This window comes from Trichechus manatus, unplaced genomic scaffold (genome assembly GCF_000243295.1).
Source record: "Trichechus manatus latirostris isolate Lorelei unplaced genomic scaffold, TriManLat1.0 scaffold00040, whole genome shotgun sequence".
NCBI classification, from domain to species: Eukaryota; Metazoa; Chordata; class Mammalia; order Sirenia; family Trichechidae; genus Trichechus; species Trichechus manatus.
Genome location: NW_004443976.1, coordinates 11602148 through 11620724, shown reverse-complemented (window position 1 = coordinate 11620724; position 18577 = coordinate 11602148). Strand labels below are relative to the sequence as shown.

Genomic DNA, 18577 nt, shown 5'->3' with positions numbered 1-18577 from the left:
ACCTTAATATTTACCCCTATTTTTCTAAGTTTATACCAGTCTTTTATTTCTTTATATCGCCTTGACTTCCTCTCCATATGATAAATCTATGTCTACATTTCTTAAGTCCCTCTTTTTTGTTTTAATGTTGTCATCTTTTACATATTGACATCTGTTTCCCTATTTTCAGTGGTTTAGCTTTGACTTATTTTTGTGACTTCCCTATCTGGCTTGATATCTGGTTGCTCTGTTCTGTGTTCTAGTCTTAGGTTGTTATCTAATGTTACTGATTTTCTAACCGGAGGACTCCCTTTAGTATTTCTTGCAATTTTAGTTTGGTTTTTGCAAATTCCATAAACTTCTGTTTATCTGGAAATGCCCTAATTTCGCCATAATATTTGAGAGACAGTTTTGCTGGCTATATAATTCTTGGCTGGCAGTTTTTTTCCTTCATGGCTTTATATATGTCATCCCATTGCCTTCTTGCCTGCATGGGTTCTGAGTAGTCCAAGCTTATTCTTATTGACTCTTTTTGCAGATGACTTTTCGTTTATCCCTAGCCACTCTTAAAGTTCTCTCTTTATCTTTGGTTTTGGCAAGTTTGATTATAATATGTCTTGGTGACTTTCTTCTGGGATCTACCTTATGTGGGGTTCGATGAGTATCTTGGATAGATGTCTTGTCATCTTTCACGATATCAGGGAAGTTTTCTGCCAACAAATCTTCAACAGTTCTCTCTGTATTTTCTGTTAACCAGCACCCCCCGCCGCCACCCCATTCTGGTACTCCGATCACTCCTTAGTTATTCCTCTTGATAGAGTCCCCAATGATTTTTAGGGTTTCTTCATTTTTTAAAATTCTTTTATCTGATTTTTCCTCAAATAAGTTGGTGTCAAGTGCTTTAACTTCAATCTCACTAGTTTTGACTTCTATTGCCTCAAATCTGCTTCTATGACTTTCTATTGAGTTGTCTAATTCTGAAATTTTATTATTAATCTTCTGGATTTCTGATTGCTGTTTCTCCATGGATTCTTGCAGCCTGTTAAATTTGTCATTATGCTCTTCTCTAATCTTTTTAATTTCCTCTATTGCGTGTTCTGTGTTTTGCTTAATTTCCTTCCTAATTTCTTGAAGAGTTCTGTATATTAATCTTTTGTATTCTGCCTCCGATAATTCCAAGAAATTTTCCTCCTCTGGAAAATTTCTAGATTCTTTATTCTGAGAGCTTGCTGAAGCCATCATGGATTGCCTCTTTATGTAATTTCATGTTGACTGTTGTCTCCGAGCCATTGATAAGTTATTATATTTATTTATTTTATGTTTGCTTACTGTGTCGTAGCTTCTTGTTTTGATATGCCAGATAGGCTGCTCGTATGAGCTAGTTTGATTATTGACACCTTTTAAGCTCTAATATCCTGTCACCAGGTAGTTAGATCAGTTACTAGTATGTGAGCTCAGGAGTCCGCCTACTTCTCCTGTATGGATTCAGTTCAGGTGTCCAGGTAGTTAGCCACCAAGCCTAGACAGGCATGGGTTATTGGTGTAGGCACAGGCATCTGGCTACAGCAGGGGACACACTCTGAGCAAGGCAGGTGGCTGACGGCCACACCCGAGTGTCCAGGAGGAAGGCATGTCCCTGTTCCCTAGAGTGCATAGGTGGGTGGGTTTTGCAGCTGGACTATGAGCACCTAGTGCTGTTGGCTCTAAGGACTGGAGGGCACCTCTTATTCATGGGCCCCTATCACAGGTGGCTAGGTGGCATGGGTGGAGCCACCAGTCCTCAGGCCCCTGATGTGGGTAGGTGAAGACCCTGCTTAATGGGCAGAGCAGTGTCAAATGTCAAGAACCTGCCACTTCACAGCTGAAACAGTTGAAGTTAGAGTTCCAGTATATACCCTGTTATACTGTGGTAATGAGGGCCTACAGCTGTTAAGATAGGCCCACGCAAGTCTTTGCAGGGTGAAAGGCACTCAAAGTCCATGGATCCCTTATGCCTGTGCCTAGGCAAAGGAGCTGTGCCTACCCTGGGTTCCTGGCTTAGGGGAGCTGGAAGTTTATTTTTTCCTGTTTGTTAGTTTGTTCACTCTCCAAGGCAGGGACAATGGCTCCGGGAGTGTGATGGATCCTACTTCCTGCCCAGGCAACTCGGCCTTTGCTAAAGCCAGTCCAGGACCCAGTGCAAAGCAGGGAGCGGGGAGGTAAATGGAAGAGAGGTTTTTCTCTAAGGGGGGTGTTTTTGATCTATGCGGTAGGCCGTATGCAATTACTTATCTTTCACCGGATCAAGGGCTGCTTCTCACTCGTTCTGCGTGGCTGAGACAACTCTCAGCCACTGGGTCTCTCCTGGTGCAGAAAACACGCCTCCCGAGCATGGCTGTTTGCCTGCCTCACCGCTCACCCATGAGCTGCTCAGGCCTGAAGGGCTCAGGCTCTCGCCGGGTCAGGTCTGGCAACTCCTTGCTGCTTCTGAACCGTCTCTCCCTCCCCCTGCCACTGAGTCCAGTTCCTAAACTCTGCCTTTGATGTTCAGGGCTCCCAGATTGCCATATATAATCATATCACTTGTTTTTTCAGGTCTTTTGTGTAAGAGGGTCCACTGGAAGCATCTGATTACTCTGCCATCTTGGCCCCACCCCCCAGGTTTTATATTTCTTATTCTGTCATTTTAGTAAATTGTATTTTTCAGGGAATTTGTCTATTTCATCTAAGTTATCAAATTTATTGGCATAAATAAAGTTTAATTAAATACTGTAAATAAATTTATTGGCATAAAATTGTTCATAATATCCTCTTTGTAATATTTTTACAACTTAGAGTGATATTCCCTTTTTTAATACTGATGTTGGTAATTTGCCTTTTCTCTTTTTTTAACCAAAAAAATAATTAATGAAAAACCTGATCTTAAAATCTTTATCTTTTAGCTAATATTTAGTTCATCGGCATATGATATAATTACTGGTATATTTTTATCTTAATTCTACCTTCTTATTTTGCCCTTTCTGTTTGTCCCATTATATCTGTGTTTCTTTTCTCTCCCTTCTTGTCTTATTTTGGACTTCTTTTTTTAATATCATTTTCCCCTTCTTCTACTAGTTTGATGCTATACACACTGCTTCTCTGGGTGGTTGCCTTAGAAATGACAACATATGTTGTTAGTTAGCAAAGTCAAATGATAATACAATTAGCCTCCTTTGAGAATAATTGTAAGTATCATGGAACCCTTTAACTCTATTTTCCCCCTTCCAAGTTACCATATTTTTATGCAGATAACGTGCACCTTCTACGTTTGTTTGCCAACCACTCCCTCCCATCCTGAGGTATTTTCGTAAGCACGTTATACTAATTTTTTTTACAGCAGCATGTACAGAGGTTGGCAAACAAACGTAGAAGGCGCGTGTTATTTGCATAAAAATATGGTGTACGCTATTATGTCATGTATTTTAATTATATTTTAAAAGTAAAAACCTCCATAAACCCAAAAAACAAACCCATTGCCATTGAGTCAATTGTTTTAGAAAGTCAATATTTATTTAGATTTATCCATTTAATTTACTGCAAATAAGGAATGTCCTTATTTCGCATTCAATTTTGAAAGGATTTCCTGGATATAAAATTCTAGGTTGGCAGTGATTTAAACACATTGACGATATCACTGTTGCTGTTGAGAAGTTAGCTGTCAGTTGGTCACTTTTGCTTTTAAAGTTTTCTCTTTGTAGTTTTCATTACTTTTACTTGGATGCACTTGGTGTGGATTTTTTAAAAATTGTTTTTTGGGGAGATTCTTTGGGCTTCTTTAGTCGAATGGTGTCTTTTTATCAGTCTGGAAAATTCTCAGTCAGTATCTTGGCATATTGTCTCTGCTCCATTGTCTCTGTCATCTCTTTCCGGAATCTGATTCAACATATGTTAGACCTTCTCCTTGTATGTATGTCACTTATCCTCCATTTTATGTTTTCCATCTTTCTGTATTTTCATGCCTACTCTAGATAATTTCTTCTTATATTTCTTCCATTTCACTAATTCTCTGTTCCACTTTGTCTAATCTACTGTTAAACACATCCATTGAGTTTTTTATTTTATTGTATTTTTTTATTTCTAGAAGTACTATTACGTTTTTGTTTTCAAATCTTAGTTTTTTCATAGTTTTTTGTTCTCTGATATTTTCAAGCTTATCTTTTATTACATTAAGCATAATAAGCATTGTTTTATTATCTGTGAATGATAATTCTAGTATCTGAACTATTTAAGGGTCTTTTTTGTCTCTTGTTTTTGCTGGCTTTCGTGGAGTCTGGTTTCCTTGGGTCCTGATTACTTTTGATTATGTGCTAGACCTTTTATTTGAAAAATTTTGGGAATAATTTGAAGCCTACCATGAAAATACTTTGCTCCAGAGAAGATTTGCATTTGCTTCTGCCAGACCCTGAAGGATACTACAGGTCCAGGCCCATTTTAAACTAAAATTTCAAAGATTGAGATTCCCGGATGATTCAAATGAGCTTTAATTTTGTGTGGGCTGTTCTACTTCTGGTTCACCTTCACTCTGAGAATGAAACTCATTGGAGGTTCTAATTTATCGTATGGAGGGTGTCCTGTTAGACTTTCCACCTTATGTGGGCCTTAGACTTAGATTTCTGTTTCTTTGCCCTGAAAGGCAATCAAAACAAAGGTTTTAACTTTGTAGGCTGGCAGATGTCTTCAGGGCAAAAGTGGCTAGCTACCATGCTTTCTAACCTGCTAAACTATCTAGGTTCTCATTTTCCTTTCCCTTTGGTCTAGTGATTCCTTACTGTTTTGTTATCACTTTGATGCTTTTTAGAAAGATTTATTTTTAAAACTATTTTATTCGATTCATTTCATTGTTTTCAGCAGGAGAGCTAATCTGAGTCATTTAATTTGCCATTGCTAGAAATATGGAAATTTACTTCCTCTTACACTATGGAATAGTTCGAAGGATTGGAATTAATATGCTTCTTGGATATTTCATGGAATTCATATGGATTTTCTATGTGGGAAGATACCTGGCTACAGGTATGCTTCGCTTAACGTCTATTCAGGCAGTGTCCGACCACGTATACGCCTGTGGTCCCATAAGGTTATAATAGAGTTCAGAAATCCGCATCGGAGAATGGAATGTAGCCAACATACTTTTCTAAGTATGAAGATCTGATCTGTCGCTCACTAGCTCTCCAGGGCTGCGTCTGCCCCAGCTCTAGGGTGGCAGGGGGAGGGGTTCCAGCGCCCATCTGCGGCTCCCTGTCCCACTGCGCTTCCCCTAGGCAGGGACCGCATGGATGCTGCTAGAGCCACTGAGGGGAATGCCTTGCCTAGGCAGCTGACCCACTCAGCCCGGGCGCCCTGCATGTGATGCCCAGGCCTAAGGCCATGGCTCCTCCCACAGTGTTGGCCTCCTAACGGGTCTGGGCTGTGGTGGCGGCAGGAGGAGGAGCAGGAGGGTGGCCAGGGTAGGAGGCAGAGGCAGAGGAGGGACAGGCGGGGCTGGAAGAGTTTAAAGCCCGTTAAGGAGAACAGGAAAGTCAGGCAGGGAGGAAGAAAGGAAGGGAGCTGGTGGCCAGCTGGATGGCGAGTGTGCAGCACAGTGGGTGGGGACCAGGCGTGGCTCTTGCAGACTGGGTGGCAACCACGCAGGACCAGCTTTGGTGGAGCCAAAGTTTTCATGTAGTTTTCTGGCGTGGCAGCGGCAGCATTGGTCCCAGGTTGACCAGTGACCATCCTGCACACCTCTCTCCTATGTATAATATTGCATTCACACAACATCCAAATCACATAACGTCCTATTTCACAGAACATATCGTGGACATTAAAGCGACACCTGTACTGATTTTTCGTTTTTGACGTTTATGGGAATATTTAGGTTTTCTATTTCTTTTTGAGTTATTTTTGACTATATAAACAAAAAACCAAATGCATTGCCATTGAGTTGATTCTGACTCATGGCGACCCCATTTACAGAGTAGAGCTGCTCCATAAAGCTTACTGTAACCTTTCTGGAAGCAGTTTACCAGGCCCTTCTTCCAGGGAGCTGCTGAGTGGGTTCAAATTGCCAACCTTTAATTTAGTTAAGCAGCCGATCACAAACTCCTTGCACCACCCAGGCTTATATATATAAAATTATGAACAACTTTAAGTCACTAAATTAGAAATTTTAGACTCAATGAATATATATATAGAGAGAGAGTCTAAATTTCTAATCTAGTGACTTAAAATTGTTCATAATTTTATCTGTTTCATGTCTGTGACATCTGCAATGATGTCTACTCTTTCATTTCTGATATTGTTCAAGTGTGTCATTTCTCATTTTAAAGTCATCTTGGTTATGGTTTAATTTTAATATATTGTCAAAGAATTAACTTTAGGCTTTCTTGATCTTTATTTTCTATTTTATTAATGTCTGTACTTTATTTAAGAAGCCCTGGTGGTGCAGTGGTTAAAGAGCTTGGCTGCTAATCAAAAGGTCAGTGGTTCAAACCCACCAGCCACTCCATGGGAGAAAGATGTGGCAGTCTGGTCCCCTAAGGATTTACAGCCTTGGAACCCCTATGAGGCAGTTCAGCTCTGTCCTACAGGGTCACTATGAGTCGGAATCGACTCAACAGCAGTGGGTTTTTTGGTTTGGTACTTTATTTCATTCCTTATATTTTCTTTGGATTTATTTTGTTGCTCTGTTTTAAAACTGAAGATAGATACTTGCTCATTAATTTTCAGCCCTTCTTTTCTGATTTTCTCTGTAAGTATTGATTTACATGCATCGTACAACTTCTATGTAGTGTTTTCCTTATTCTGTGGTACTGAATAATATTCATTTATTGATATGATTACCTTTTGGACCTCCTGGGTTATTTCCAAACATTTGGGGTTTTTCTAGTTCTGCTTTTATTTTGATTTATAGCTTAACTGCTTTGTTATTAGAGAGCATGGTCTTTAAAAATTTATGTATATTACACACAGTTTTTTTGTTTTGAAAATTTTTAAACCTACAGAAATATTGTATGACTGGTACAATAAATATACTTAGATTCACCAGTTAACCTTTTGCCACATTTGTCTGTTGTCGCTCTTCTTTTGAATCATTGGAAGGTTTCTTATAAACGTCATAAGAGAATATGGTACTGTTACATTGTTTTAATTCTCTGAAAATTTTTGAGACTTATTTTATGGTTTAATATATGGTCAGATATGTATTTTATAGTTACTGGATGCAGTTTCATCTATGTGTCCATCAGTTTGGTAATTATGCTATTTAATCATATCTTTATTGATTTTTTTCTGTTGAAATCTCACTGAGTATGGATTTGTCTTTTAGTCTGTCGATTTTTGCTTTATACATTTTGAGACTATGTTGTATTAGATGCATATAAATTTTTTAATTACTGTATCTTTCATGATAAATTGAATGTTTTATCCTTATGAGGTGGCTATCTCTAATAATACTTTTTGCCTTAGAGTCTATTTTTGCCTGATACTAATAAAGCTATGCTGGCCTTTTTTAAAAATAGAGTTTGCCTGGTAAATATTTTTCCAACTTTTTTACTTTTAGCCTTTATGTACTTGCCTTTCAATTGAAGCATTAAGTTTATTTACATTTACTTATTCATATTTGGATTACTATCTTATTTTGTGCTATTTGTCTTGCCTATTTAGTGTTTAATTTCCTCTTCTTCCTTGTCTTCTTTTATATTTAAGTGTAAAAAACAAAATGAGCTTAATTTAGATATGCTCTATTTGAAGTGTATCCAAATAGAGTAGGTTACTAGGTTAGTAGCTTACTGGGTATATGAACTTAAAGCTTAGATGAAAGATGTAGGCTAAAGAGAAAGAGGAAATATTAAGGTTTAAATGGTAGCAAAAAACATGGCCTAAATGCCCAAAGTTTATTATACACATGTAAAAGCATCAGTGACTAAGAGTGTTAGCATATGACAGAAGAGAGGCCTAAGGACAGAACTCAAGGAAACATTCCACTTTCATGGGTAGCTGGAACAGCAGTCAGCCGAGACTGAGGAGCAGTTAGAATGAGAACCAGGAGATGGTGGGGTCATGGGAGCCAAGGGAAAAATGTTGTTAGAAGGAAGGATGATCTAGGGTGTCAGATGCTATAGCGAGATCACATAAGATAAAGACTGAGAAATAACCACTCTTAGATTTAGAAATTAAGGCTTTGCAGTGGAGTACTATAAGTAGAAATTAGATTTCAGTGAGTTGAAGAGGGAATGTGGGGTGAGAAAATGGAGACAGCAATTATAGACTGATTCTGCTTAAGGAGGAAGTTGTTGTTATTGTGTGCTGTTGAGTTGATTCCAACTCATAGTGACCCTGTATGACCAAGTGGAACTGCCCCCTAGAGTTTCCAAGGCTGTGAATCTTTATGGGAGCAGATCACCAGGTCTTTTATCCCGCGGAGCAGCTGTTGGGTTCAAAGCACTGACCTTTCAGTTTAACCAAATATTTAACCATTGTTCCACCAGGGCTCCTTTAAGGAGAAAGGGACACTGACATTTATTGAGTGCCTACTGGGTTTCAGGTGCTATACTAGAGACTCTGTATGATGTTATCTCAGACACATATAACGGATTTGATTGTTACACTTAACATTTCTTTTGGTTAAAACATGTATTTTTTGTTGTTGTTGTTCATATAAGACGTGAGTACTTTGTAGTTTAATAAGGACAGGAAACCTCTTTCACTCCTTGTGGCAAAATTTTTGTTCTTTATCTGTTAGACATATGAGAGGGAACAATGGTACATGGGTTATGTCTACATTGTTCCCTCCATTTTCTAAACCCAAACAAAAGGGAGTACCATTATACCACCTTCCTTCACTCCCAGGCCCGGTATGAAAGCCAGCGGATCCAGATGGAGTCAGAGCTGGCTGTGCAGCTGGAGCAGCGGGTAACAGAGCGGCTGGCACAGGCTCAGGAGAACAGCCTCCGGCAAGCAGCCTCCCTAAGGGAACATCACAGGTACTTGGACTCATTGGATGCTGCTCCTCCCCAGCTTCAGCAGGTACTGTAAGTGCCCTGCCTGTGTCCCCTTGCATCCCTTTGCCATTGTCAAGTACACTAGTTCCCATTTTACTCTCTCTCCTGTAAGCCATCACATAAGTCTTTCTGTGGGAGGGCTGTCTTCAGGTGGGCAGGAATATAAATTTTCCTTGATGGGAACAACGCTGAGGTGTAACCTACACTGTCTCTAAAGCTCCCCTGTGGGATTGAGCCCCTTCCCTTCCTTCTGTCTCTTCTCCTAATCCCTACTCCCCTACCAGTTTTTTCTGGAAATGCTTCTTAAAAAATTACTTTGCATAAATCCTCATTTTGGTCTCTGTTTCTCATCCCAAGACACCAGCTTTGTCCTTACCTCTTCCCTGAACCCACCTGTGCCATGGCCAGGCTGGCTGACTGGCTGGCTGGCTTGCTCTCACATGTATACATTGTCTTTTTCTCACTTGATTACTTCTATCTCCAGACTCAGTCCTCTTTTCTTTCCTCTTAGGAAGCAGCTGCAGGAGCTAAGTGGACAGCATCAGCAGGAATTGGCCACTCAGTTGACTCAGTACAAGGTGGAAATGGCAGAACGAGAGGAACGGCAGCAGCAGGTGGCTCAGGACTATGAGCTCAGGTCCTGGTCCCTGGAGTCTCCCTTTCAGGCCTCAGCCCCTTTCTGTGGGTGGAGCCAAAGCAGAGAGTGGTGAAGAGCTGCGCCCTTGGCAGACTCTGCCCTCTGCCCAGTTGGCCCCAGCTCCTTTCAGAATTTCAGATATCTGACATTCTGTTCTGGCTCTTCTTATTCCCCAACTCCTTGCTTCCTTAAAGCCCCAAGTCACTTCTCCCCGCTTTTCCTCAGACTGGCGCGGGAGCAAGCACGAGTGCGGGACCTGCAGAGTGGGAACCAACAGCTGGAGGAACAGCGGGTGGAGCTGGTAGAACGACTCCAAGCCATGCTACAGGCCCACTGGGATGAGGCCAGCCAACTGCTTAGCTCCACTCTCCTGCCTCCAAACGCTCCGGTAGGCCTTTCCCCTTGAGCTAAGCTTCTCAGAGTTGTGTTGTAGTGTGACTCCCTCCTAAGAAGGGCACTGTTATTGGTGTCTTGAGTGTCTTCTTGGTAGCCTTCTACATTTAATCAAATGCTTATTGTTGGACAATTTAAGTTGTTGCTTATATTTTGCTCTGTAAACAGTGCCACAGTAAATATTATTAAAATATGTCTTTGTGCAAGTGTATGTATAAAATTTCTGGAAATGGAATGTAAGATCAAAACTATGCATTAATTTTTTTATTATGGTAAATATATATGACAAAATTGCCATTTTAAGTGTACAGTTCAGTGGTATTAATTATATTTACAATGTTGTGCAACTATCATCACTATTTATTTCCAAAACTTTTATTACCCCAAACAGAAACTCAGAACCCATTAAGCAATAACTCCCCATTACCTCCTCCCCCAGCCCCTGGCAACCACTGATCTGCTTTCTGTCTTTATGTAATTGCCTGTTCTTTATATTTCATATTAGTAGGCTTATAGAATATTTGTCCTTTTATTTGTCTGAATTATTTCATTTAGCATGTTTTCAAGTTTCATCAATGTTGTAAACATGTATCAGAATTTAATTTCTCTTTATGTCTGACTAACATTGGATTGTATGTATATACCATATTTTATTTATTCATCTGTTGATGGACACCTGGGTTGTCTCCACCTTTAGGCGATTGTGAATAATGCTGCAGTGAACACTGGTGTACAAGTATCTGTTTGAGTCTCTGCTTTCAATTCTTTTGGGTATATACCCAGGAGTATAATTGCTGGATCATAGAATAATTCTAATTTTTTGAGGAACTGCCAAACTGTTTTCCGTAGCGGCTACACCATTTTACATTCCTATCAACAGTATGTGAGAGTTCCAGTTTCTCTACATCTTTGCCAACACTTGTTATTTTCTTTTTTTTTTTTTTAATAATAGTCCTGCTAGTGGGTGTTAAATGATATCTCATTGTATGTGTATTGTCTTTTTTTTTTTCTTTTGGTAAAAATATTCGTAACAAAACATTTACCATTTCAACATTTTTTTTTCCTTCATTGTGGTTTTGATTTGCATTTCCCTAACTACTAATGCATTTAAAGTAATGTTATTAAGGAGCCCTAGTGACTCAGTGGTTAAGTGTTCGACTGCTAACTGAAAGGTCAGTGGTTCAAACTCACCAGCTGCTCCACAAGAGAAAGATGTGGCAGTCTGCTTCCGTAAAGATTACAGCCTTGGAAACCCTATGGGGCAGTTCTACTTGTTCTATAGGGTCACTATGAGTTGGAATCGACTTGATGGCAACACGTTTGGTTTTTTTGGAACAACTAATGTTGAGCATCCTTCTTTGGAGTAGTATCTATTCAAGTTCTGTGCCCAATTTTTATTTGGGTTGTTTGTCTTTTTATTGTGGGATTTCTTTATATATTCTGGATATTAGACTCATACCAGATACATGATTTACAAATATTTTCTCCCATTCTGAAGGTTGCCTTTTCACTTTCTTGATGATGAGCTTTGATGCACATAAGTTTTTAATTTTGATGAGGTCCAATTTTTCTATTTTTTATTGCTTGGGCTGTGGGTGTCATATCTAAGAACCCATTGCCAAATACTGAAGATTTACCCCTATGTTTTCTCTTAAGAATTTCATGGTTTTAGTGTTTATATTTTAAGTCATTAGTCCATTTTGAGTTAATTTTCATATATGGTGTGAGGTAGGGGTCTAACTTCATTCTTCTACATGTGGAAATCCTGTTGTTCTAGCACCGTTGGTGGATTGGCAGCCTTGTCATTAATCAGTTGACCAGAGATGTGTGGATTTAACTCTGGACTCTCTATTCTATTCCATTAGTTTATATGTCTATACTTATACAAGTACCTCACTGTTTTGATTACTGTAGCTTCTCAGTACATTTTGAAATCAGGAAGTGTGAGTCCACTGATTTTGTTCTTTTTCAAGATTGTTTTGGCTGTTTGGGGCTAAAACAATGTGAATTTGAGATCAGATTCTCTATTTCTGCCAAAAAGACTGTTAGAATTTTGATAGGAATTATGTTGAATCTGTAGATGGCTTAGGATAGTATTTACATCTGAACAATATCAAATCTTCCAATCCATGAACATGGGATGTCTTTCCATTTATTCAGCACTCCTTTAATTTCTTACAGCATTGTTTTCTAGTTTTCAGGGTACAAGTCTTTCACCTCCTTGGTTAAATTTGTTTTTAAGTATTTTATTCTTTTAGACACTATTGTAAATGGAATTGTGTTGATATTGTACCCTGCAACTTTGCTGAGTTTGTTTATTAGCTCTAATGTTTGTATGTATGTGTGTGTATTTTAGGATTATATGTATAGATATACATATATATATATATATATATATATGTATGTATATGTATATATATATAGACATATAAAAATCAGTTGTGTTTCTATACACCAGCAATGAAGAATCTGAAAAGGAAATTAGGAAAACAATTCCATTTATAATAGCATCTAAAAGAGTAAAATACTTAGGAATAGATTTAACCAAGGAAAGACTTGTACCCTGAAAACTATAAAACAATGCTGAAAGAAATTAAAGGGGTGCTGAATAAATGGAAAGACATCCCATGTTCATGGATTGGAAGATTTGACATTGTTTAGATGTAAATACTACCCTAAGCAACCTACAGACTGAACACAATCCTATCAAAATTCTAACAGTCTTTTTGGCAGAAATGGAGAACCTGATCTCAAATTCACATTGTTTTAGCCCCAAATAGGCAAACAATCTTGAAAAAAGAAGAATATATATATGCAGCCCTGGTGGCATAGTGGTTATGCGTTTGGCTGCTAACTAAAAGGTCAGCAGTTCAAATCCACCAACTCATAATCCTAAAATATTCTGAATATTGGTTTCTATTCTTTAAGGAGTTTATGGTGTATTTATATAGATATATAACCAAACCTATTACTGTTGAGTCAGTATATATGTATAGTCATGTCATCTGTGAATAGAAGTAATTTTACTTCCTTCTTTGCAGTTTGGATGCCTTTTATTTATTTGTTTATTTTCTTGCCTAATTGCTCTAGCTAGAACCTCCAGTGCAAAATTGAACAGCAGTGGTGAAAACAGGCCTGCTGGTCTTGTTCGTGATCTTAGGGGGAAAGCTTTCAGTCTTTCACCATTGAGTGTGATGTTAACTGTGGGTTTTTCGTATATGCCCTTATCATATTGAGAAATTTCCATTCTGTTCCTAGTTTATTGAGTGTTTTTATCAGGAGAGGGTGTTGGATTTTGTTTAATGTCTTTTCTCCGTCAATTGAGGTGATAGTGTGTTTTTTTTCCTTTGTTTTATTAATCTGGTGTATTACATTGATTGATTTTCTTATGTTGAACTACCGTTGCATTTCTGGAATAAATCCCACTTGGGTATAATTTTTTTTTAATATTCTGCTGGTTCGGTTTGCTAGTATTTGTTGAGGATTTTTACATATATATTTATAAGAGAGATTGGTCTAGTTTTCTTTTCTCATGTTGTCTTTATCTGGCTTTGATATCAGGCCCCACTGACTTTGGTCCTTCTTTCTGCCTCTTTCTTCTGCGTAGGTCCCTATCACTAGTCCCTCCAGCCCTGGGCCTCAGGAACCAGAGAAGGAGGAGGGGAGGATCTGGACTATGCCTCCTGTGGCTGTGGCCCTGAAGCCTGTATTGCAGCAGAGCCGGGAAACAAGGGATGAGCTACCTACAGTGCCTCCTGTTCTCGGCAGTCCTTCCCCAGATCTTAGCCTCCTGCTGGGTCCCAGTTTCCAAAGTCAGCATTCCTTCCAGCCCCTGGAACCAAAGCCAGATCTTACTCCATCCACAGGTAACTGAGGACAGAAGTCATTGGGATTCACTTTACTTCCACTAATTGGCTCCCTCTTACCTAGCTTCCTTTCTGTCTGGAACTTGAGCATTTAGTTTCCCAGATATCTTAGTGATCATAAATTGCAAGGAGGAGTTACCCACTAAAGTTAGTTCAAATAAAGAGAGTGAGTTCTCATGGATCTGGACTTAATGAGAACTGAAGTTGGTAATGAGGGGCTATCTCTCTTTGGGCCTGTGTGGTTTTTTTGACTCTGCCTGTCCCTGCATATTGTGCCTTTCTCTTGGTAGACCAGCATTCTCTGCTCATTGAAGTTTTTTGCTCACTTTCTCTACGTTTGTTTGGCCATCCATGACACTGACTCCATCCAAGACTCTATGAAACCTTGTTGAGACATCCAAGACTCTATGAAACCTTGTTGAGACATTGGTGTCTGCGTTTCTTAGATCCAGTTTGAAGAGAGGCAGTCAGATGGGTGGGTAACCATCCACTGGATTGGCTGACCTTAGGTATGGTATCCTCTCCTGGTTTAGTCAGCTCTGGCATGGGTGGGTGAGGGGTGTTCTCTGTGGCACAAATGTGACCATCTAGGTTGGATCAAGAAAGAGAGGTGAATTATATCACAGTTTAAAATTTTTTAATTATGTAATAATGTTTAAAAAGAATGAAAGCATGTTCTAATGAAGGGGCCAAAACATATCTATTAATCCTAAAATATTCTGAATATTGGTTTCTGTTCTTTAAGGAGTTTATGGTATATTTATTTATTTAGAGTCTGATTACCATAGTTTCTCCTTCTGTCTACACTCCTGTCTTAGAATTTAGCTATGCCACCTCCTAGTGTCCTTCAACTCTTCCCTCCCCAGCTCTTTTAAAATTTCACTGTTTCCTTCTCCTAGCTGTGATGTCCCTCTTACATTTAACGGGCCCCGTTTTTCTGGGCATCTGGTGAGTTAATCTGTGGAAGAACCTCCTTCTCCACAACACACATGTGCACGTGCACGTGTATACACACATGCACACACACACCCCTTATAGCTGGGGCCCTTTCCTCTGCAGTTGGGGCCTTTGATCATGATCACAGGGCAGAACGGCCATTCCTTGAAGAAGATCCTGGAACTGATAGGGATGGCTTCCTAAAGCAAGGACTGCTACCCTCTTCTCAGTTGGATGGCCTCAAGCATTTTTTACACCAGGTAAGGGAGGGTCCACCGAGACCACCTTTTTTTTTTTTTCCCCTTCCTTGTTTCTTCTTTCTACTCTAGGACTCTAGGACTGTGGCTTCATTCCCTTTTCTAGTACTTATACTTTGTTCCAGCTTCTTACTCTCCCAGTCTATCTTATTCAGAATTCCAGAATTCTTATTCCAGAATTCCCCTCTAGAACCTAGGAGAACAACCCTAGCTCTTACTTCACCAGCCTCTACTTCCCTTAGATACGTAGGTCTCTTTCTTTACCAGTCTTCTAGGGAAGCTTACTATCTTGTCTCCCCAGCTGCTGGAGACAGTACCCCAGAACAATGAGAACCCCTCTGTTGACCTGTTGCCCCCTAAGTCTGGTGAGTCCTGACTCTGAAGAAGGTTGGGATTGTGGCCTGGAAAAGATGGGAACTGGTTATCTAGATGAATTTTCAGAAGGAGGTAGGGCTTACTTGGCTCTGTTGCCCCAGTGCCTCATTCTTGAATCTGTTTCCTTTTGCTAGGTCCTCTGTCTGTCCCATCTTGGGAGGAAGCCCCTCAGGTGCCACGCCTTCCACCCCCTGTCCATAAAACTAAAGTTCCGTTAGCCATGGCGTCCAGTCTCTTCCGGGTACCTGAGCTTCCTTCAACCCATTCACAGGGCAGTGGTCCCAGCAGTGGCTCTCCAGAGAGAGGTAAGGAGCTCATGATTTACTGGGTGTGGAATGACTATCTGGAACCTCAGGCCCTTCCAGATTCCTAGGGAGATGCAGCACTAGGATGATGACCATTATTTATATGCCTCTCAGGTGGAGATGGGCTGCCATCCCCCAGGCAGCTGATAGAGCTGTCTCAACTGTTGCGACTCTACCAAGCTCGGGGGTGGGGGACGCTGTCTGCCGCGGATCTGCTGCTCTACCTGAAGAGGCTGGAACACAGCAGGTACACGCCAGGGAGGGAGGAGGAAGGGTTAGGAAAATGGAATCTGTATTACGGGGAGAGAAACGGATCAGGCAGGGAAGAGTGGGAGTGTGCTGTATTATTCACTGGGTCGATACTCTTGTCCTTTTATAGAGAGGAAAGTGAGGAGTGAGATACAGATCAACAAGTCTCCTCTTCCTACATCTCTCACTGCTCCCCACCTTTTTCCTTTTTACTGCTTTTTTTTTAAATTGAGGTATAATTCACATAACATAAAATTAATCATTTTAAAACACAATTCAGTGGCATTTAGTACATTCACAATGTTGTATAACCGCCACCTCTATCTAGTTCCAAAACATTTTCATCACCCCAAAATAAAACCTCATTAAATAGTTATTCCCCAGTCCCCTCTCCCCCAAGCCAGTATTAGCCACTTATGTGCTTTCTGTTTCTATGGATTTGCCTATTCTGGATATTTCCTATAAATGGAATCATACAATATTTGACCTTTTATGTCTGACTTCTTTCACTTAGCATAGTGTTTTCAGGGTTCATCCATGTTGTAGCATGTATCAGAGCTTCATTCCTTTTTTTAGATTTTTATTTATTTGTTGTAGTTGTTGAGAATATACACAGCAAAACATACACCAATTCAACAGTTTCTACATGTACAATTCAGTGACATTAATTATATTCTTCTAGTTGTGCAACCATTCTCACCCTCCTTTTCTGAGTTGTTCTTCCTCCATTAACGTAAACTCTCTGCCCCCTAAGTTTCCTACCTAATCTTTTGAGTTGTTGTTGTCAGTTTGATCCCATATTGATAGATCTCGAGGAGCACAATGCTCAAGGCAGACATTCTTTGTTAAACTAAACTATTGTTTGGTTTTAAGAAGACTTCAGGGGATATTTTTGGTTTAAGGTTTAAAGATGATCTCAGGGCAATAGTTTTAGGGGTTCATCCAGCCTCCGTGGCTCCAGAAAGCCTGGAGTGCATGACACTTTGAGATTCTGTTCTACATTTTCCACCTTTTGATTAGGATTCTTCTATAGAATCTTTGATCAAAATGCAGAACTTCATTCCTTTTTATGGCTAGATAATATTCCATTGTATGGATATACCACATTTTGTTTATCACTGATAGACATTTGGGTTGTTCCCACCATTTGGCTATTGTGAATAGTGCTACTGTCTTTCTACTGCTTTTTTCTTTACTTCTTTTAAGAAAAAAAAAATCTCCTACCTTAGTTTTTTCCTCTCTTTATCCTGTAACTCAGAACTCAGAATCCTAGGATTTTAACTATATAGAACAACTCATTATTTTATTCTACTTATGTCTCCTCCCATTTCACCCCCAGGTCTTTGTTGTTTGCTCTTATTATTAAGAGACAGAACTGGGGAGTAGTTCTTCTATCCAGAGCTAAGTAGAGTGGGGGAGATAGCTCCCTCATCCTCATACCCTTGATTTGTGTGGCAGGGCTGATGGCCAAGTGGATAATGTCCCCCGAAGGAATACAGACTCCCGCTTGGGTGAGATCCCCCGGAAAGAGGTGAGGGAACGGTGGGCGGGACTACGGGAATAAAAGGGTTCTCACCATTCCTTCAACTCTACACACTCCCTGCCTGGCTTTGTTTCCCTATTGCCTGACCTCCAATTCTTGTTCCCATGTTCTGTAACATGTTCTTTCCCGTTTGTTGATTGATTCTGGCTCTCTGCATGCATTATGCGTTTCCTCACTAGAGTTAGGGGTTGAAATGACACTGACTTTTTCTTCTCTTTTTCCCCAACTCTCAGATTCCCTCCCAGGCTGTCCCTCGCCGACTTCCTACAGTCCCTAAGACTGAAAAACCTCCAGGACGGAAGAAAAGTGGACACCCTGCCCCTAGTAGTGTGAGGAGTCGAGGGGGAATCTGGAGATAGCCCCTTGCCCTTTCTTCTCTTCTTTGTTCTATTATTATCTTAATAAATACTTGGTAGTCTGTATTAGAGTCTGTGACTCATAGGAATTTGGAAAATGGAAATTTTGTAGGAAACTACTTTGTAAAGACTTCTGTATGAGTATGATTTTTGTATGCTTTATTCTGTGGGAATAGACTTGAATGCTTTGAAAGAAGGCAGTCTGCATCGTTGACTAGGTTGTAGACTTTTTTGTGAGCTAAGGTTTAATGTTTAAAGAGTAAAACTTACAGAGTGATTAACTCTTGTTGGTGTGGAATTATGGATAATATTTATTTTCTTTTTTATACATTTATGTATTTTCCAAGTTTTCTAAAAAGAACATGTATTACTTTAATAATCAGAAAAAAGAAACTTTTAATAAAAAGATATTTATAAAATTTTGAGTAAAAACTTGATTGTTGTGGAGAGAGTTTTCTCTTTTGAGAGCTGTTAATTCTTTCAGATCACACTCAGCAGACTCTGATTTACAGATTCTGCTACAGCCAGCAAACATGTTCTGGCTATAATCTTCACTCTCTTCTGGCTTTAAAACATGTGAAAAAGACTAGAGAAAGAAAAGCCATGTTTACAAATACTTCCACCCTAATGCTTACCAAAATGAACAAATATTAGAGGAGAAAATGACATCCTCATGAAACTGAGA

The 18577-nt window shown here is 39.6% G+C and overlaps 1 protein-coding gene across 3 annotated transcripts in view; it reads left to right on the top strand.

Annotated features, from left to right (window-relative positions):
• Window positions 1–18203, top strand: part of CNTROB (centrobin, centriole duplication and spindle assembly protein) — a 42833-nt gene extending 24630 nt beyond the window's left edge. For 2 of the 3 annotated variants that reach the window (XM_004376010.2, XM_023731087.1), the window contains 10 exons: window positions 8824–8957; window positions 9487–9612; window positions 9838–10000; window positions 13613–13871; window positions 14910–15067; window positions 15366–15429; window positions 15574–15744; window positions 15859–15991; window positions 17452–17524; window positions 17770–18203. In XM_004376010.2, the coding sequence (XP_004376067.1) occupies window positions 8824–8957; window positions 9487–9612; window positions 9838–10000; window positions 13613–13871; window positions 14910–15067; window positions 15366–15429; window positions 15574–15744; window positions 15859–15991; window positions 17452–17524; window positions 17770–17895 (1407 nt within the window). In that variant the 3' untranslated portion in view covers window positions 17896–18203. The remainder of the gene's footprint in view (window positions 1–8823; window positions 8958–9486; window positions 9613–9837; window positions 10001–13612; window positions 13872–14909; window positions 15068–15365; window positions 15430–15573; window positions 15745–15858; window positions 15992–17451; window positions 17525–17769) is intronic. The other variant, XM_023731086.1, reaches the window with a different exon arrangement.
• The last annotated feature ends 374 nt before the right edge of the window (window positions 18204–18577 follow it).